The following is a 22,420-nucleotide window of genomic DNA, read 5'->3' as shown; positions in this document are numbered from 1 at the left end:
TCCTCCTGCATTGGGGGACAGGTCTTCTGTATGCGTAGCCTCCCATTCCCCTTGTGGGGAAGACTTTGCTGAAACTTAAGCAAGACCATAGGACCATAATCTTGATCGCACCTTACTGGCCACAGCAGATCTGGTTCCCTCTTCTGGAGTTCCGAAGAACTGTGGAGATTGGAGTATTTTCCGACCCTCATGATGCAAAACAAGGGATCTCTTCTGCATTTCAACTTTCAATCTCTGGCCCTCACAACCTGGATGTTGAGAGCCTAGCATTTGCTTCTTTAGGTCTGTCAGATGGTGTCTTCCGGGTCTTGGTGTCTTCCAAGAAAGATTCCATTGTTATTCTTTCAGATGGAAGAGGTTTGCCGTCTGGTGTGAGGGCAAGGCCCTAGATCCTGTTTCCTGCCCTACACAGACCCTGCTTGAATACCTTATACACCAATCCGAATCTGGTCTCCAGACCAACTCCGTAAGGGTTCACCTCAGACCAATTAGTGCTTATCTCCGTTTAGAGGGTAAGCACTGGACAGCCTCTAGTTGTTCACTTCATGAGAGATTTGCTTTTGTCAAAGCCCCCTGTCAAACCTCCACCTGTGACATGAGACCTCAATGTCATTCTCACACAGCTGATGAAAGCTCCTTTTGAGCCACTGTATTCCTGCCATCTGAAGTACTTGAGCTAGAATGTCATTTTCTTGGAGGCAGTTACTTCAGCTCATAGGATCAGTGAGCTTCAGGCTCTAGTAGTGGATGCACCTTATACTAAGTTTCATCATAACAGAATAGTCCTCAACACGCACCCTAAGTTCCTACCAAAGGTTGTGTCGGAGTTCCATCTGAACCAGTCAATTGTCTTGCCAACATTCTTTCCCCAACTTCATGCCCATCCTGGCAAAAGCAGTTTGCACACCTTGGACTGTAAGTGAGCATTGGTCTATTACCTGGAGCGGACAAGGCCCCCATGGGCAGTCCATCCAACTTTTTGTTTGGATGGAGGTCGCCATTGGAAAACGCACAATCTCTCATTGGCTGGAAGATTGCATTTCTTCCATTTATGCCCATGCTGGGCTGACCCTGGAGGGTCATATCAAGGCTCACAATGTCAGAGCCATGGCTGCATTGGTACCACTTGCGGTCAGCCTCCATTGAACACATTTGCAAGGCTGCAACATGGTCTTCAGTCCATATATTCACATCTCATTACTGCCTTGAGCAGCATACCTGACACGGCAGTCAGTTCGAGCAGATAGTGTTGCAGAATCTGTTTGGGGTCTAGAATCCAACTGAACCCCCCCCCCCCCCCCCCCCCCCCCCAGGCACATTTTATTCTTTTCAGGCTGCACGCTCACTCAGATTATATATAGTTTCAGGTTAATCTGAGTTATGTCCTCACCGTTGCAAGGCCCAATTGACAAATTGTGTTGTTTTCAGTGAGCGTGGATGCTAGGGATACCCCACTTGTGAGAGTTAATGGCTTGCTTGTCCTCGGGAAAAAATTAAGATAACTACCTGAAGCAGGTATTCTCTGAGGACAGTAGGCCTTATAATCTCACAAACCCTCCCACCTCCCCTAGGAATTGCCTCTTATTTATTTTATTTTTGTTATGCTGTAGTATTTAACTGTGGTAACCGCGCCCTTGTGGAGGGCAGGAAGGCACTCACGCATGTGTGGTGGAGCATGTCTCGCACTCCACAAAGCTCTATAAAACTTGTTAAAACTGTGGACCGGGCAACACAGTGCCGCATTACTTGTGAGAATAGAATACCTGCTACAGGTAAGTATCTTCGCTGTCTTCAATAAATAAAAATAGAAGACCCGATGTGGCCACATTCTGTCACAAGGCTGCCACAGCGTCAAACACAACTGAAAACAAAAGCAAAATGAAACATTTAAATAACGTAAATATTTGTCACAAAATTATTAAATCACATATACACAAAAACACAACATGATGTCTAAGCATCCCACAAGATTTTTGAAAACACACTTCAGAACTTGTGAATCAAAAACAAGTGATCAGTATAAAAGAACATTACATAAAAACTATCACCTCGATTTCCATTACATATCTATGCTCTCCAATACCCAAAGAGAATATTTGCCACTAAAGAGACTCTACGTCTCAGTCATACAAAGATCAGAATAATTCCTTACCAATGTGTCTCAGAACTTATTAGACAGTGGGTCCTAATGTTTAAAGTTAAGTATCAGAAGTCTTTTCTGATTACTTGTTTGTGGTGATTCGCTAATGAAAATATTGATTATAAGAAGATCTTTAATGATTGCACAAAGAAAAATTCAACCAATGATGAAAGTTAGCAATAGTGAGCAGTGCAAGTGTTAGGCTCACTTTAAAAAGCTGCTTCAGTAGGTCCATATATATATATATATATTTTTTTTTTTAATAAAAGTAGTGAGGTAGTTTGTCATTTATTTTCTGTATAAGAATTGCACTGCTGGATTTCTATAGATTTATGATTCTAATATCCTGCATTAAACATATTTGTTATCCAATTTTAAAAGATTTATTAAAACTTGTTATAGCACATCACTGCACATTCTGCCTGATTGGTGATCTTATAATACCCAAAGCCACTATGGAAGATAGATCGAATTTTTTCTTTATGTAGCTTCCCCACTATTCCAGAACCTGTGGGCTAGTTATCTCCATCAACCAGTAGGTGAAGATGGAGAACTGAGCTGAGCTGAGAAATATCTCTCTTGGCATCCAGTCCATCTCCTCAGTATCTTCTGTCTCCAGCAGGTGGATGGACACACTTTTCAGCCTCTGGTTCTGAGTGATTTGCTCTTGGTTCAGTTGGTCAGCTGTTGAGCATTTCAGGTGACTTGTCTGCAGAGTCATATCTGAAGGTCTTCAGATCCCTGTCTCTGGTGCCCCACGAATTTACTTCTTACCTCCCTTCAATTCTGTCCTGTTTCCTGTGGAGCTCCTGTGGAGTTTCCTGTGGAGCTCTCGTTTTCCATCACAACAACCTTTAAAAAAATTTATTTATTTTTTTTGAAGGAAAATGGTTTACAGGAGAGCATCGTACAGCGTATCATTCCTGATTGTTTCTCATCTGGCTGTTGTGAATCAGTTATATTATGCTGACACACGGCCTATGACCTTTGTGTCAGCAGCAGTCTCATTATAGAATGCACTTCCTGACCAACTTCGTCTTTATTGCAGCTTGATGCAGTTTAAGAAATCGTTAAAGACTCATTTATTTGTGACAGCATATTTTTGAAGCAGCTATAATAGTCATGAGTTGTAATGCAGAGATCAATATTTTTTTTACTTTGTATGTTAACTTTGTAATTTTTTTTGTTACTTTGATGGTATCTTAATCATGTATGTTCATACCTGGAAACCACCTAGTTTATAGGTGGTCCATAAAAATTTAAATAAATAAATCTGGGGTAAGACTTAAGGAGAATGTGAGCTTGGGAGTAGCAGGCGGCAGTGGTAAGTCTGACTAAAATTTCACTTGGAACTGCTTGGAGTACTGCAAGTCCGACTTGGTGCAGGGGAGGGATCCTGACTCACAGATTGGGACTGTGTTGTGCTGTGCTTGTGCCAGTCAGGGTGAATGGTGACTCCCACGGAGGCAGTAAATTGGTTTTCTTCCTGTGGAACCCACCAGCCAGCGTTTTAGTGCGTGGAAGCCTGGAATCCCATAGGATGTGGGGGGGGAGGGGGGTGGTCAGTGGCAGTGTGTCTTCAAATTTGGTGCAGCATCCGAATATGCTAGGGATTTTGGGCTCTCAAGTAGGGCCGGTGTGCAGTTTGATGAAGGAGAGCACAGAAATGAGCACTTACTGCCAACTGGTAGTAAGGAATAGCCTTTGTCTGATCAAGTGTGAAGCACAGCTACCATTTTACAATCTCAGGGCCCCACAGAGCATTCAGCTGTATCGGCATATTTGTTTTCTCTAGTTTATATTGCTTTTTCACCAGGCCTATTTACTTGAAGCAGTGACAATTAGTTGCTGCATGATGGTTCAGTTTCTCAGCCCACTTCGCCTCTGGTTCCTAAGAGATCTCGCTTAGCCTCATCTGCCCACTCTTGGAAGTCTCTCTCTGCTTCTCCCTCCTTATCTGATGTGTCCTTGATCTATTCAGAAGAGCCATCATTGAAGGAGCTATTAGAGGAGAGGGAGCTGTCTGCTGATGAGGGGAGAACCAGAAAGTACTGAGGTTGTTTCATAAAGAGGAGCTCGGTACTCTTATTTCTGAGGTGTTGGCAGTGCATTCCATTGAGAAGTCTTCTTCTTCAGCATCAGGAGTTCCATCTTCGTCAATCATGAGTGGGCTTTGAGGCCCTTCTAAGGCCTTCCCAATGCATCCAAACATTGAAGACCTGATTACAGCAGATTGGGTTTCGACAGACATGGGGCTGAAAGTGGGAAGAACCATGGCTCGCCTCTACCCGTTGGCTCCTGAGGAGAAAGAGAAATTGCAACTTCTCAGGGTGGACTTCTTGTTACAACAATGACTAAGAAGACCATCTTGCCATTAGAAGGGGGCATTTCCCTAAACAATCTACAGGATAGGAAGTGAGAAGGCTCACTGAAACAAGCCTTTGGCCTCTTTGAGCATTCAAGAGACAGTATGCAGCTTGTTCATGGCTAGATAATGTCTGAAGTGACATCAGCAGTCTGCAACACAAGATGGTCACCATAACGCCCAGCTGGAAGCGTTGACCTATTTTAATTAATTTTTTCATACTTTACATTTTTCATCTGCAATCACATAAACATATCCTTTGCCTAGCAGTCGCACCTGCGGTAATGTCCTTAAGCTTAAGCATTTCTAGCATTTAACGCATAGTTTGATAGTCCCACTATGTCTCAGTGAGGCAAGATGTTTAAATTTCATTTTTCCCCTTTGAACCAATGGTACTTGCGTATGAGTAGCTCGGCATAAAGGTTTTCTTAATATATTGACCCAACGTATATATTGGTGTCCTTAATATATTTCCATCTCCAGTGTGTTCGTTAACATCCGCTTAACTTTTCAATGTATGGGCATTCACGTTTCCAATTGAAGCTACGTTGAATCGTCGTTATGAATATTCATGTAACGTCATGAATATGAATGATGTTCTTTTGTCTTATTTTTTAATTCCATCTTTAATTAATTTGACTGTTTTATAAAATATATGTTATGGTATGTTTTGATTCCTTTTTTTGGGAAAGTTTCATAATATATAAAGAAATATTTATAATTTTTATTTGTTTGCACACATGCGCATCGGTGTTGACCTGGATTTTGGCGCGCTTTTGGGAATTTAAATAACAGACACGCTATGTGCATCTTCTTGGTACGTTTCTGAGACTGCATTTCTTGTTCACAGAAGTCGTTTGATCTCGATAGTGGTGAGGTTTTGGGGTTTTTTTTTTGTCTTTAGAGTATTGAGATGTCGCTTAAGCATTTGTAGTATTCTCAGCTATATTTGACTTTATACTTTTAGACTTTATACTTTTCGCCTTCTAGAAGAGCTCGTTATACCGGTAGCATTTGCGCAGCTATTATCAATAGCTGCCACATTTTGTTATACGTTCCCCTCTCCCATACTACCTTTTTTCCTTAGGACCACGATACAGGTTGTTTTTGTATCGGTGCTCACAGTATCCTTCGGCGACATTTGAATTCAATGTTGCAGCTTGTCAGATTAGCAGAACAGACTCATGTTGTATTGTTTCCATAGATATATATATATTTTTTTTTAAGTGTTATTTCCTTACCCAGGTAGTTTTTCTGCGTTTAACCACCACCCTGTCCCATACTTTGTTTCATCGGTTTTTCTTTTTTCAGAGGACTGTGGTCCCACCGTACCATATATTTACTTGGAATTCAACATCATATTACATCATAAGGTCAGTGAGACACTTTCTGTACTTTCATCTATTTTTCTTATTTCTTTACTTTTTGCACATTTTTAAAGGCTTCGGAAAATAAATATTTTCACACGACCAATCTTTTTTCTATACGGGTTGTGATGACACAGGATACAGAAGCTAGTTTTATTTTTTCATATTAGCAATATAAATATTTAATTTTGTATATTCAATATCAGTAATTTCAATTTTTGGCTCTTTTTTCATAAATATACATATATAGATACATATACAAATATACATTTTAAATTATACAGCATAATGTTTTAAAATAGCCCTATATCAACAGCATTTAAATAGCCTTTTCCTTTGCAATACATTTTATCGTAAATAGTTTAACATCTTTACATCTTACATACATTTTGATTTGCACAACCATATCCTTTTCTCCTGATATATATTGTATGGTCCATGGTTGAACTCCTTTGCATTCCACACACACACACACATATATATATATATATTTTGTTTGTTTGTTTGTTTGTTTGTTTGTTAGTATAACCTAATGTTTAAATGTTGTACCATTATGCTGGTATCACATAGATTGTATGTTTATATGTAATTGTTTTGCTTTTATACTTGCAATTATTTTTAATTTATTTTCATTTGTATTTATATACTAGTATATGCATATGTATTTTCCCTGTTGGTTATACAGTATTTAATATAGTTACCCTGCTTTATTTATTATTATCATTTTTGTTTCTACTTTTTATTCTTTGTACATGTTGTCATATTAATTTGCTAGTTCTTTATTGATTTTTTGATACTTCGTTACTATGTGTATTATTTTCTTTCTCTTGTTTATGTTTACTTTCATATTTAATTTTGTAGACTCCTGAAGAAGGCGGTCCGGCGCTGAAACACAGCTGTGTTGTCATACTTTTTTTGATGTTACCAATAAACTTTTTTTAATCATACGTCTTTCTGTTTGGAAAGAGCCTACCTTCCCCACTCCTTTTCTACTTTGCACTTCTCTATGTGAGTAGCATCCTCATTAGAGAGCTGGAAGTCACGAATGAATTTCACAAATGAGATAGACTGTTTGCGCTTTTTAGTAAGCAAAGGCTTGGCCTCCAATCCCACAATTGCTAGATGGCTGAAGGAGACTATCGTGTCAGCTTATTTGCTTTCGGGGAAGCAGGCCTGTCTGTTTCCAGCAGATATTTGCAAGGCGATGATGTGGTTGACGCTGCATACCTTTACCAAGCGCTACAGGGTGGACATGGTGTGCTTGGAAGCCAGTTTTGGGGCTTCCATCCTCAGGGCGGCGGCGCCAGGATCCCACCCACTCCAGGGGTTGCTTTTTAGCATCCCACACGTTCTGGAATAGTGGGAAAGTATGTAATGGAAATTAGGTCTTACCTGATGATTTTCTTTCCATTAGTCCTTCCCACTGTTCCAGAGGCCTGACCAAGGTTTCTGAGATGTTTAGTCGGTGCAAAGTAATTGGTCATATAAAGACTGTCACCTTGTATGGTTCTTCTTGCATATCTCTTGTTCTCTACAAGTTGTCCAGTGATGAGAGATCCACACTTGTTTGCCCATCTGGTTAGTGTTAGGTTAGCAGGTTGTTAAGGTTGTTATGTCTGTTCTGAGTTTATTCTTACTGCTTCTCTTCATAAATACTGAAGAGCTGGACTGGATGCCAAGGGAGATATGTCTCAGCTCAGTGCAGCCTTGTGGTGAAACATGGCCAGATCGGGTCTTTGATTTGTATTTATTTAATAAATACTTTTTAATGTATATTTAATAGTTTGTGTGATATTTATTTATTTAATAAATACTTTTTAATGTATATTTAATAGTTTGTGTGATAACACTCTTTGTAGCTTCATTGGTATTGTATTACCTGACTTCTCTAGTTTTACCAAAACGGTAAGTGGTCCAACTCAAGAGCGATGTGTATTCATGGATTCTCCATGGGCTATCATTTTCTTTTCTGTTAAGGCATACGCCTGTGACTAAGAGATCTTGAGCTTTCTTTAAAGCCAAAATGTCTTGCCTTCCAGCTGTTGGAAGTTACTTAAAAATAATATTGTTTTTGCTCATGCCTTCCTCCTTACTCCTCAACACCACCACCACCACCAATGCTCTGCATTGATATTTGCATATAACATTGCCTAGATGACTGCACAGATTTATGCCAAGCCAGAATGTTTCAGTTTAGTACATAAAGTTGGATGGTATGGTTTTAGTATCTTATTCACTAGATATTGTTAGGTTTTTTTTTTCTGTATGCCTCTTTGCTATTTGTATGTTTGTTCTACAGTTCCTTAGCACATTGTTTATTTTTCTTTGTAACAGGTGGGTGTTATATTAGCATTTCCTTCTCTGTACTGGGAAGACACAGTAGAACTGGAGCCCTCCACCATCAGCTCTTCCTATAATAACCTTTACCTTTTCCATTTGCTCACCATGGCTCACATTGTACAGATCCTCTTCAGCTCTGCCACAGGTAAGAATTTCAACCCCAGAGCTGACCTCCTTTTTTTCCCACTTTCTGCTGGAACTCAGAAAGATTTTCTGCCAGGGCAGGAGAATCTTTGGACTGGATATTCACAAATGCTGATAGGTTGACAATACTGCAGAGAAGCAGTTATGTGAAGTGTCTGAAGAATTGGTTGTTTTTATTGCAGAGATGAAGTGATGTAGAACATAAAACTGTGGAAGCACCATGTTGTTAGTTTGTGTTAAAAGCCTTGTTAAATACCTAATGCTGTTTAATAAATGTGATCATCTCTGGGAAAAGGTGACTAAAGTAGGAGATCCAAAATGTTGAACATGGCCAATTCTTCATGCAACGGGTTCATAAACAGTCTGCAAAAGTTGTGTCTGAACTTCTGTAACTTTTTTTTTTAATATAAAAGGATGGGATTTGGACAGTTGCATTACAAATTGTTTGCCCTAACAGAATTCATTAAAACCTCATTTTTTTTGTTTCTGGAGACTTGAATCAACTTTTCCCAAAGATGATCACAATTATTTTAGGCTCCTTGATACTGATACCTATACCTTTTCTCCTAGTAAATCATAATTTCAGTCTTATAATGAAAAGCATTTATGTTTAAATATTACATTATAATCTCGATGACTGGACAGCATTCTGTAGTGTGAACAAGCTGAGTTTGGAACCTGATAGTACACAAGTATATTTAAAGGTGATCAACAGTACTTAGAATAATTATATCCTCCTTATCTGTTGCAGAAAAATTTAGTCTTTGGATAGCAAAAATAAAAAAATGGGAAGTGTGTTTGGATTTAGCTTGCACCTTTTTTTAGTTGTACATAACATAAGAATAGCCATACTGGGTCACTATCTAGCTTACTATCTTGTTTCCAACAGTGGCTAATCTAGGTCTCAAGTACCAGGCATAATCCAAATAGTAGCAAGATTCCATGCTACTGATCCTAGGGCAAGCAGTGGCTTCCCCATGTGTGTCTCAATTGCAGACTGTAGACGTTTCCTCCAGGAACTTGTCCAAACCTTTTTTTAAACCCAGATATGCTAACCGCTGTAACCACATCCTCTTGCAACAAGTTCCAGAGCTTAACTATTCATTGAGTGAAAAAATATTTCCTCCTATCCGTTTTGAGAAGTATTAACATGTAACTTCATTGAGTTCCCCTAGTCCAGCGGTTCCCAAACCTGGTCCTGGAGGCACCCCAGCCAGTCAGGTTTTTAAGATACCCACAACGAATATTCATGAGAGAGATTTGCATGCACTGCCTCCACTATGTGCAAATCTGTATCATGAATATTCATTGTTGGTACCCTGAAAACCTGATTGGCTGGGGTGCCTCCAAGACCAGGTTTGGGAACCACTGCCCTAGTCTTTGTACTTGTTGAAAGAGTAAAAAAAAATCAATTCACTTTTTTTTTTTAATTTATAGAAGTCTTTATTGAACTCATATTGATACAAGACAGTTTGTAGACATCTTATAACACCTCAGCAAGACAACAGAAGTCTGAGTACAGGAATAAACAATAGCAATAAGTTGTATCAATCTACCAGAAATCCCCAGGTAACTTCGATTTTTTTGTTTTTCCACCCCCCCTGAGTTGAATACAATAGTAAAATCCCCCCCTCCCCAAAGAAAAAAAAAAAAAAAAACCCTCTCCGTCCCTACGACATCCCTCCCGAGGCCTCCCTCCCCCCCCCCTATACCCAGCGCTATAACTCCCTCCTGTCATTCAGACTAGTAACATTCTCCCCTACTCCACCTTCAAGAAAGGCTTCCAGATCTTCTCCCACCTAGGCAGTGTCTTACATTTTACTGCTGTCAGTTTCTCCATTTCACACATATAGCGTAACTTAGTATACCAGCGTACCAGCGATGGCACCAGAGGTGACTTCCAACTCTGCGCCAGGTTCACTCTCGCTGTCTGCAAGGCCCCTTCACCAACAGCCACTCATGCCCTTCCAGGCCTGTTGGCCGCTGCCCCAACAGGAAGACTAAGGGATGCCACCGTACAGGTTTACCCAGCCACTTCTGAAGCCGCGCCTGTACAGCCCTCCAGTAGGCTTGGGCCTTTGGACATATCCACCATAGATGTCCCATAGTACCAACAGCCCCACATTTCCTCCAACAACCTTCAGTCACCTGCGCAAACATATGGTGCAGACGCGCTGGAGTAAGGTACCACCGGAAAAACACTTTAACTGCATTCTCTTTCATAGACACAGACCTCGTGGAGCGCATAATCCCCTTCTCCAGCTGCAGCCATTTTTCGTCAGGTAAGGAGAAGTCTAGCTCCTGTTCCCACCGTCTCCTATGTAATAATGAGGGCTTTTGGAGCGACACCAGGGATGAGTATAAAAAGGTGATCATACCCCGCGTACTCTGAAACCGCACACAGACTTCTTCCATCGGGTGTGCCTCCCTCCTAAGACAAGCAACATATTTAGGTCCTCTTAAAAAATGCACAAGCTGCAAATAAGCATAATAGTCACTTTGCCGTAAATTAAAGTCTTCCTTCAAGTTATCGAAGGGGATCAAATCCTCCCCCACATGCAACTGTCCCATCATATCCAAGCCAGACTCTGCCCAGCGTACAAAGGTAGGGCTCTCCACACCCGGCCCAAAGAGAGGGTTGTTCACCACAGGTGCCAGTCCCGAAACAGGAGGCTGATGCTCAGCAAACATGTGGTCCCAATAGTAAAAGGTAGCCTGTACCGTCGGGGGGGAACCGAACAACCTGTCCTCTGTATTTGTTGGGTAGCCACATCAGGTGTCCCAACCTACGAGTCCCCACCATAGCTTGCTCGAGGTGTACCCATAGTTTATGATCTTCCCCCCTAAACCACTCAATCGCCGATCTGGCCTGGGCGGCACAGTAGTACCAGTAAAGGTTTGGCACTGACAGACCTCCAAGCTGCTTATTCCTATATAGAACAGCCCGTGGCAAGCGGGGTCTCCTCTCATTCCATACAAAGCGTAACAGACGGTCTTGCAGGCCGGACAGGAAGGACCTGGACAATCTTAGGGGAAGAACCTGAAAAAAATACAATAGCCTAGGCAGGATATTCATTTTAATAGCCACGATCCGGCCAAACCAAGACAACCCCGTGTGAGTCCATCTGTCGAGATCATTATATATCGCTTTCTGAAGTGCCGGGTAATTAACCGCAAACAGCTCAGACGGTTCCGCTGGTATCTGTACCCCCAAATATTGTATGGACTTAGTTTTCCATTTAAAGACATACGAAGTTTTCAACGCCTCACACGTCCTCTGTGGCACCCCCACTGCCATACCCACTGACTTGTTAGCGTTAAGCTTGTAGCCCGAAACACGCGAGTATCCCTCTATCTCCTGCATCAGATTAGGGAGTGAAATTAATGGATTGGTCAATGACAGTAACACGTCATCCGCGAATAACGCCACCTTGTATTCTTGCCCCCTCACCTGAACCCCAGAGATGTCTACATTTTCTCGAATAGCAGCCACCAGCGGTTCCATCGTCAATGCAAACAGCAATGGAGACAACGGGCAGCCCTGCTGAGTGCCCCTCCCCAACAGGAACGCACCCGAATTCCCACCATTCACCCTAACACACGCCTGCGGGTGAGTATAAAGCGATTGGATCCAAGATCTAAATAAGGGCCCTATTCCAAATCTTTGCAGAACCTTATCCAAAAACCCCCAATGGACTCGGTCGAAGGCCTTCTCCGCGTCCAAACCCATCAACACCAACGGACAGGCCCGCGACCTAGCCACATGTATCAAATCTAAGGTTCGACGTATATTATCCATTGCCTGCCTCTCTGGCACAAACCCCACTTGGTCCGGGTGGACCAAGATAGGCAACATCTCACCCAATCGGTTCGCAAGCACCTTGGCCAAGATTTTTACGTCAGTATTTAAGATTGATATTGGGCGATAAGAGGCACATTCCGTACTATCCTTGTCAGGTTTCGGTATGACTGCTACCCAGGCTTCCATCATTGTTCTAGGGAGCGCCTTCCCGTCTCTCACCGAATTGATAACCAATGTGAGGTACGGCGCCAGTTCTCGGGCAAAGGTCTTGAAAAACTCATTAGTGAAGCCATCCAAGCCAGGCGCCTTACCTGTCGGCAAGGCCTTAATAACATGCAACACCTCGTCTAATGTCACCGGTGCGTCCAAAGCTCTTTTTTGCGGTTCCGACAATACAGCCAAACCTCGAGCCTTCAGGTATCTGTCCATCTCCCCCACCTGCACGGCAGCATCCTCCCTGTAAAGGGACTCATAAAACTGAGCAAAGCGCTCCCTGATCTTGGCAGATTTATATAGCATAGCCCCACTTGCATCCTTCACACGCACAATATGTCTAGCCGCTCTGATCTTTCTCAATTTCATAGCCAACAACCTCCCAGGCTTATTGGATCTTTCATAACAAATCTGTTTCAATCGTGCATGGACAAACTGCAAACTCTCCTCATGCAGAGCAGCCAACTCCAATCGCACATCTTGCAGCTTGCGATAATCAGACACCCGACCAGAAGCTCTATACCTTATCTCTAGCTCACCAATTTTCTCCATGCATTTTATCAATCGTTCTTTATGAACTCTGTTTCTTCGACTAGCGCACTTAATAAAGTGTCCTCTCGACACCGCTTTAAAAGCATCCCATACTATACTCAAGTCTGGACCCGATCCCATGTTAATCTCAAAGTATTCCCTTAGGACTGGAAGGAACTCCTCAACAATCTGAGGGTCCTGTAACAAGCAATTGTTGAATGTCCATCTCCTGTCCCGCCGCTCCCCCTCTAACGAGGGAACAACCGACCAGGCCGGAGCGTGGTCTGAGATTGTAATCTGGCCTATGTCAGAATCCCCCCCTCCCTCTGACAGGGTCTTGTCAAGAAAGATGTAATCCAGTCTGGAATAGGAATGGTGTGCTGATGAATAAAATGTGTAGTCTCTGCCTCCAGGGTGACACAGTCTCCACCAGTCACACAGTCCCATGTCTTCTACTAAGTGTCTCAGAGCCCGGGAGACGTTTTGATCAGCCGGAGCAGGAGGAGCAGACCTGTCCAGCCCCGGTTGCATCGTGGCATTAAAATCTCCAGCCATGATCACCTTACCTTGTGCAAACCGCTGCAACTCCTTATGTAGGTACCCAAAGAATATTTCCTGGTGATCATTAGGGGCGTACACATTAGCCAAAGTGTACTCCTCCTGCTCCAACTGCACGTGCATAAACAGAAAGCGACCCTCAGTGTCTCTCCTGACATGGAGTACCTGAACATGAACATCTTTGTTAAACAATATAGCAACCCCTCGCTTCTTATTCCCCTTGGCATCTGAGGCACAATACACACTTGGATATAAGTTAGAAACCAGCAGCCCCTCATGTTTTCTTAACAAGTGCGTTTCCTGTAAGAAGACTACCTTCGGGCTCAGTAAGTGTAATTCACGCTGGAGGGCGTGACGCTTATATGGAGAGTTAAGCCCTTTTACATTATAGGTAAGTACCTTAAAATCAGACATTATATCACTTTTATGTAGCCACCATGTATTGCAAAGGGAGAATGACACTCAGACTCACAACCCCCCTTTATCCCAACCCCCCCCCCCAAAATAGGGAACCCCCCCACCCACCCGCTCCACCCTCCTATAACCCCTGTTACGCCATCCCAAAGCTTGCCCTATACCCCTTTCCAACCATTCCATCCCCCCCTGATAACCACTAGGAAGGAACATGAACCCTTACCTAGGAATAACTGAGGAAGCACTCCCGTCCTGGCTCCAAAGACCTACCCCTCCCACCCCCCTCCCATGCTATCCAAACTTCTGCTAAACAATCATTACTCCCACACAACAAGAAGCTAAATCAAACACACTCCTAACCCCCTTCTTCCACTCTCCCTTCCAACCCAGCTTAACACAAATATCAAAAACCCCCCCTTAACTTTACTTTAGAAATCATTCTAATCAACAGCCGGATAGTTCCACTTTACTTCAGTGGAAGCCATCCGGACAGTAAAAGCAGGTAAAACCTTCAGGCACATTCACTCAGTCCTGTTAAGTATCAGTCCGTGCCTTCTTCGCCTTGTCCTGAACTCTCTGCCACTTCTGGAGCTTAGCACGTGTGACGGGGGCCAACTCCGTTGCTGGACCTTCTGTGGTCACCAGACCCTCACGACGCAGGGTTTTCCAGACTTCTTCAATGGAGCGGGTTCGGTGCAAGGTACCCCCAGCAGTAAAACAAAGGGCAAATGGAAATGCCCAGCGGTAGGGGATTTTTTTCTTTATCAATACCTCCAAAGCAGGTTTCATCTCTCGCCTCAAAAACAATGTGTGAGCAGATAGATCTTGAAAGACCCGGATTTGTGCATTATTGTAATCAATATATGGCAGTTGTCTCGCCTTCTGTAGTACCAGCTCCTTAGTAGTAAACGTGGTAAAGCAAACCACTATATCTCGCGGTCTATTGTCTTGCCGTTTGCCCAGCGCTCTGTGTGCACGCTCAATCGAGATGTCCACGTTGTCCACCAGTTTACCACATAGCAACTTAACAATGGCGCCAACATCCTCGCGATCCTCAACCTCCGGGACGCCCCTAAATCGTAAATTGTTTCGGCGCCCTCGGTTTTCAAGGTCATCCACCTTAAGTTGCAATTCCGCATTGAAGGCTAGCGCTTTGGAAAGGCGCGTCTCAGTCTCAATCAGTTTTTCCGCAGATTCATCTACTCTCACCTCAAGGTCTTCCACGCGGCCGCCGAGCTCTCGAAGATCAACGCTCAGCCCGTTCATCTTTTCCAGGATTTCCTCCTTGGAGGCCTTAATCTCGGAACGGATCTCCGTGAGGAACTTCGCTAGTTCTTTAGAAAGCCCTCTCTTAAAAGCCACTTTGCCCATTCCGTGCACTGAAGATGCAGAGTCCGATTGCGAGGGAGGTGCAGAAGAGAGCACATGGCGCCGCAGCGCTCGGCCTGTCTGCTTATCAGGGAGACGATCACTCTCCTTTCGTGCCGCAGCCATTATCGCCAGCCGGCAAAAAAACCCCGTCAGCTGTTTGTTCTCTGTTCAGGCTCTCTGGCTGGATATAAACGAGCACGATGTTGCGGCAGAAGATCGCTATTTTTAGCTCAATGAAGGAAGGTTGTGGCGGAGCTATGGACCTAAGCAGCCATTCAGGTTCGTGACGTCACTTCCTCCCCGTTCGTGACGTCACTTCCTCCCCAAAATCAATTCACTTTTACCTGTTCTACACCACTCAGAATTTTCTAGACCTCTATGGTATCTCCCTTCAGCCATCTCGTTTCCAAGCTGAATAGCCCTAACATCCCCTTTAACATTTTGGTCGCCCTTATTTTAACCTCTTCTAATAGCCCTATATCTGTTTTGAGATACGGAGACCAGAACTGCATGCAATATTCCAGATGAAGTCACACCATGGAGTGATACAGGAGCATTATAATATTATTCTTATTTTCCATCCCTTTCCTAATAATTCCTAGCATCTTGTTAGCTGTTTTGGCCACCGCCACACACTGGGTAGCAGATTTCAGCATATTGTCTACAATGACACCTAGATCTTTTTCTTGGGTGCTGACTCCTAAGGTGGACCCTAGAATCAAGTAACTATGATTCAGATTATTCTTCCCAATGTGCATCACTTTGCATTTTTCTATACTAAATTTCTTCTGCCATTTGGATGCCTAGTTTTCCAATGTCCTAAGGTCTTCCTGCAATTTTTCACAGTCCTCATATATTTTAACAACTTTGAATAGTTTTGTGTTATCTGCAAATTTAATCACCTCACTTGTTCTGATTTTCAGATCATTTATGTTTATATCATTTTTATTAACATAAAATTCAGAACATACATCGCTTGTATTGTTTCAATTGTCATATTAACACAGTAAACATCTACTAACTTCTTGCAGCCTCATATGATTTCCTCTTTTCTCTCCCCCCGTAACCCAACTCATCCCCACCCCTTCTCTTAATACACACAATTTACCAAAACTCTCTTTTGGCACAGAATTGTGTTATTAATAATCGCCAACAACATACCTCTTTCCCTCTCTCCCCCCTCCCCTTCCCATACCATAAATCCAAAATCAAACTATATTGTCCATGGGTGTGTTCAGCCTCTCAAGACTGCTCTGTAATCGTTGTAGGATCCGCCGCTTAGCGCTTGGTTGTAAAGTGTATAGAAATCTTCGCCAAACTTTCTTAAAGGAACTGATGCCTTCTGCTGTAGAGTCCACCACCCCACATAGTTTGGAGTGTAAAAGTTCTATCATTTTAGACCTCCAGAAATCTTTAGATGGTGGTCTCTTCTCTCTCCACAAAAGCAAAATTACTTTCTTCCCAATCAATGAGGCTCTACGCAAAAAGCCCATTAGTCCTGCTGGGGAGGGTCCTGTAAGTCAAAAAATGTCAAACAAAATCAGAGGGTCAGCCAACAGCTGTCGACCCCAACAGCGTGTAATTTCAACAAAAATTGAGGTCCAAAATTGACGAATGTAGGGACAGGCCCAGAACAATGTGGCCCAGTGTAGCTTGCGCAGCGCCACATTTCAGGCATTCGCCAGTTCCAAACGCAGCTTTCTGTGCTTGAGCTGGTGCTATATAGAATCTCACCGCAAATTTGTACTGTTGTTCCCAGTCTCGGATAAAGGTTGATCTGTGCAGTATTGCATTTAGGTATCTCTGTAACATATCTGCTGTAAACTCTCCACCAAGGTCTTTCTGCCAGCTGCTGGCAAGTCCGCAATAATCTATATCCTCTGTGGAGTTGAGTAGATACCGGTGATGATAGCGTAAGGGCAACACATTCTGAGACCCCAATGTTAGAGCTGTGACTAAGACATCTTGCACATCTTCGCTTAAATGGAAAGCTCCCAAAGATGCAGTATAGTGGCGCACCTACAAATATGCGTAATAATCAGTTTGCGGCCACCCATTTTCTTGTTGCAACTCCTCAAAAGGTTTTAGCTGACCCTCTTCATTTAAGAGTTGATAAAGATAATGTATCCCCATGCTGCCTCCACCTTACAAAGGCTTTCTGCAAAGTTCCTGCCGGAAAGTCTGGATTCAGATTTAGGGATAAAAATGGCACAGCCACCACCACATTGCTCTTAATGAATTGACGAACACATTTTTTCGTGGACGACTACTGGGTCGTGATTTAATCGTGTGCAGTAGCCAGCTGAGATGTATTCTGGGGTTCATGGAAGCCTGTAGTCGTACATTTGTAAACTGATGGCTGCCCACTAGCCAGTCTCTAGCATGCCGCATGGCACACGCTATAGTAAGATATCTCAGATTAAATAGTCCCATTCCCCCATGTGTCTTTGGCTTACACAAGACGTCCAAAGCAAGCCGGGGGCGTCTATTATTCCATAAGAATCATCTGAGCACAGCGTGCAATTTCCTCTCTTCCCGTCCCCCCAAATATAATGGCAACATTTAAAATTTATAAAGCCATTTGGGCACCACCACCATGTTGTACAGTGCTATGCGTCCCGCAAGAGACAGGGGGCAAGACTCCCACAAACCCAGCAACCGCGCAGTTTCTGCCAACAGGGGGGGGGGGGGATCACATTTTTCTTGTAAATCGTGGCCAACTGGATGGGTATTATAACTCCCAGGTATTTTATTTGCCCTTCTACCCACTGAAACGGAAATGAACCTTTCCACTGCTGCTTTGAGGACTCTAATATTGGGAGTGCCAGAGACTTATTGTAATTTAACCTGAATCCCGATAATTCCCCGTAGATCTGCAATTCCGTCAACAAATGTCTCACCGATGCCTGCGGCTCATCCACTACCAACAACAGATCATCTGCATATGCTAAAATTTTCAAAGACTCATTTCCCACTTCAGCTCCCACTATACCAGAGTTCGCTCCTATCACACATATCAAGGGTTCCAAAGTGACCACAAACAGTAAGGCGGATAACGGACAACCTTGTCTCGTGCCTCTCTCTATCTTAAACTCTTGCGTTCATACCCCATTTACCAACAAGCGTGCCTTTGGGTCTGCATAAAGCATCTGCACAGTGTGAAAATACCATCCTTGCAAACCTTCAGATCATTTATAAATATGTTAAGTAGCGAGCTATGTTCAAATACAGTAAGTATTTCCGGTCCATGGAGGGCTTACATTCTTAAATCTAAGTTTATTTCTGAGACAATAGAAGGTTAGGTGACTTGTCCAAGATCACAGGGAACGTAGTGGTATTTAAACTGGGCTCCCTGGTTCTCAACCCACTGCTCTAACAATGAATCTGCTCCTCCAAAAATTATTTTTTCTTAATCCACTCCCATTCACAATAAGTTTTTCTTTGCCACTTTTTACAATACAGTGCAGCATATTTATAGTCAGAATGTCACATGGCACAGTCTCTGCTCTTCTTTGGACACTTGGCGCCTTTTCTAATAGTATCTGTATCTTGTATAATTTTAAGTCTAATAAATAAATGAAGAATTGAAATATGATTATAGAGTTATTGGGATCCAATGTGTGGGAGACGATGCTATAAATCGATCATAACCTCACTGGATGTCAGTATTTTGATCCTTTATCATCTCATCTTACTGCATTGCATTGCTTGCCTGTGAGATTCTGTGTTTAAACATAAACTCTACATGATGGCTTTTAAAACATTGCGAAGTAGTGATCTTGGTCCTTTTTGGGTTGTTTTCTGTATATCAGCCAACTTGTGCACGTCATTCATCTAAACAAGAACTATTAGGTGTATCCTCCTTTAAGTCTACCTGTCCGTAAAGGTCATGTGTACTTACAAGCTTTTGCAGTTGCTAGTCCCACTGCATGGAATTCTCTTTAAGCTTAAAGGCAGTTTGTCACCTTTATTAAACAGAAAAAAAGCCTTTAAAGAAGCTGTTTAAGAATTATTTGATACATTTATTTGAGTATGTTTGTTTTATTATTGCACTGATTATCATTTATTGTCCTATTATTTGTCATTTGTGATTAGAAATATATAAAACATAAAAATTGCCATACTTGGTCAGAACAAAGATCCACCTAGGCCAGTATACTGATTCTATCAGTGTCCTAGTAGAATCCTTAGAAATAACAAGATTCTTTGCTTCTAACCCCAAGAATAAACAGTGGATTTCCTTGGGTCTACCTTGGAGACTTCCAGTGGAGCCATGAGCCTGGGCAGCTGCTAAGTGTTCCACATCTTCCCCCCTTCTTTGAGCCTGCCTATATCGCTATAGATCCCAGTCTTTGTGGACAGTACTGACCATGGGACCATCCAAGGCACTCAATCCAGCGCCCTTTGGCAGAAATGGCTGTGAAAGCACAGCGAAAAGAGTGGACCCGTCCTTTGAATTTAGAAGTAAATTGAAAAAGGATAGTAAAGTCCTGCCTAATATGACCAGGGGTTTAAAATGACTTGAGTCTTAACAGTTATATTTACTAGCTCAAGGATACTAACATGCGCTCACGATGCTATTAGTATTGTTGAGCTTTGGTATGGCGCCATCAGTGCTGATGTAGCCAGTTGTGTGACTGACTAGATCCTAGCTACCCATGGAGAAATACTGTTATCCTGGATTAGAGGAGGGGGACTTGGATCAGGTCCTGATAGTCTTAATCTTATGGGGGGGGTTTAGAGATGCTTCATAAAGAGATGAGATGGGGGGCACTCGAACGTGGCTGCTGAATACATAGGGGTTGACCTCTATGGACACATAAGTCAAATAATCATATTTTAAGGAATCGGGTGCATTCTCCAAGGACAAGCAGGCTGCTTGTTCTCACTGATGGGTGACGTCCACGGCAGCCCCCGATGACCGGGAAATCTTCCTAGCAACAAAAGTTTGCTAGAGCCTTCGCGCGGGCACACCCATCCGCTTCCCACCTGTCGCGCGAGAGTCCCGTCAGTTATTTCTCTTTCCGCGGTAGGGAGCAGTTGTTTTTTTCCATCTCTCTCTGTGCCCCTGAGAAAGAGCCTTTGGTTTTTTCATGAGTTTTTGCGCTTTTTTTTCTTCGTTTTTGTTCTTTTGTGCTCTGTTGAGCTCTTATTTAAACAAAAAAAAATAAGTTCCCTTAAGTTTTATCGTTGGGCCCTCCTGAGTTTCCTTTAGCTGCCGTCGCGGCCCCTTTTGGGCTGCTTGTTCGCGTTTCTCCCTTTTGTGCCCATTTTCTTGGCACCATCGAGAATTTTGACCTCGCCGCCGCTATTTTTCCGTCTGTGACCTCGAGGATTCCCAGCGGCTTCAAGAAGTGCGGTCGGTGCAGCCGGGCAGTCTCAGGTACTGATCCCCATTCGTGGTGTATGCAGTGCCTTGGGCCCGACCATCGCCCAGACGCGTGTTAGTTGTGTCTTAGCCTTAAAAAAATGGACACAGGCGTCGAGAAAAGCTCAGCAGGAACGTCTGTTTGGAGCTTTGCCCGGCACTTCGGCATCGACATCGGGAGAGCAGGTAATACCTGTCCAGGGACCACCACACGCTGGGAGCAGTGAGCCATCGAGTGGGTCTCCACCTGTCTCGAAAGCTCCTGCTATGCAGGCCCATCGGGACCAACCACTTTTGGACTCTACCCCGAGGAGGCGTGTGGATTCCATGCCATCCTCATCGGTACCGAGGAGTACCGATGCTGTGCATCGAGCGAAGGCTAAGAAGCATCGGCATCGATCTCCTTCCACGCACAGTACCGGGAGCTCCTGGGCGTCGAGAGGTTTGGCACCCAAGAAGAGTCGACGCCGGGAGGACCACTCACCCTCCATCCAAGAGGTGTCGGTGTGTCGGTCTTTGGACAGTCCAGTACCGCCTCCCTGCTCTGCACAGGTTCTGCCTCCGGCTCCTACACCGGCCCCACATACTTTCCCGGCAGACACTCTGGACAAGCGCCTCCGAGCCATTCTTCCAGGTCTCCTGGAGGGGCTGCTGCGTCAGTCTGTCTTGGTACCGGGGGTGCTTGTGCCCTCGGTACCGTTGATGGAAGCAGCAGCTGGCTCTGTGCCTGTGGTGAGGTCCCCGACGCAGGTATCGCTTGTGGCATTGGCCTCTGCTGCCACCCAGGTCGACTCCCTGTCGACATCGCTGGAGAGAGCTTCATCGCCGCCGGCACGGGAGTCGACTTCTCGATGTCGTCATCGAGGACGTGGTTCCTCGGACTCGAGACGGGCCCAGTTTCGGACTGCAGTTCGCGAACTCTTGTCCGACACCGAGGAGGATGCTTTGTGGGGAGAAGAGGAGGATCCCAGATATTTCTTTTCTGAGGAGTCTTGTGGTCTTCCTTCTGATCCCACTCCTTCGCCTGAAAGAAATGTCTGTGGCTGTTCCCTTCCCTGTGGTATCTGAGGATGAGCCCAGGGCTAAGATGTTCGTGGTCCTTGACTATCTTTCACCACCTAAGGAGTCGTCCACTGTTCCTCTGCATAATGTCCTTAAGCAGACATTGCTGAAGAACTGGACAAAACCACTTTCTAATCCCACCATTCCCAAGAAGGTTGAGTCCCAGTATCGAATCCATGGAGAGCCTGAGTTGATGAAGTCGCAGTTACCTCAGGACTCTATGGTTGTGGATTCTGCTCTCAAGAGAGCCAAAAGTTCTAGAGATTTTGCCTCAGCGCCCTCGGGATGAGAATCTAGAACTCTGGACTCTTTTAGGAGGAAGGCCTATCAGTCCTCCATGCTCGTGTCCAAGATTCAGTCGTACCAACTCTACACGAGCATCCACATGCGGAACAATGTCAAGCAACTGGCGGACTTGGTGGACAAGCTCCCTCCGGAGCATGCCAGGCCTTTTCAAGAGGTGGTCATGCAGCTGAAGCCATGTCGTAAATTCCTGTCCAGGGGTGCTTACGACTCTTTTGATGTTGCATCCAGAACCGCTGCTCAAGGTATAGTGATGCGCAGACTCTCGTGGCTGCGTGCCTCTGACCTGGACAATAGAGTCCAACAGCAGCTAGCGGATGTTCCTTGCCGGGGGGATAACATTTTTGGCAAGAAAGTCGAGCAAGTGGTTGAACAGCTCAACCAGCTTGAAACCACCCTCGACAATCTTTCCCACCAAGCACCTTCAGCATCTACCTCATCA

At 43.9% G+C, this 22,420-nt stretch overlaps 1 protein-coding gene across 1 annotated transcript in view; it reads left to right on the top strand.

Annotated features, from left to right (window-relative positions):
• The window catches only part of UBR1 (ubiquitin protein ligase E3 component n-recognin 1), a 718,041-nt gene that overhangs the window by 583,526 nt on the left and 112,095 nt on the right, over positions 1-22,420 (top strand). Inside the window, exon 40 of the mRNA XM_030215524.1 lies at positions 8,207-8,357. Coding sequence (XP_030071384.1) covers positions 8,207-8,357 — 151 coding nt within the window. The remainder of the gene's footprint in view (positions 1-8,206; positions 8,358-22,420) is intronic.

The sequence above is a fragment of the Microcaecilia unicolor genome, chromosome 9, assembly GCF_901765095.1.
Source record: "Microcaecilia unicolor chromosome 9, aMicUni1.1, whole genome shotgun sequence".
Taxonomy (NCBI): Eukaryota; Metazoa; Chordata; class Amphibia; order Gymnophiona; family Siphonopidae; genus Microcaecilia; species Microcaecilia unicolor.
Note: the sequence above shows the minus strand (reverse complement) of the source record. Positions and strands in the feature narration are given on the sequence as shown.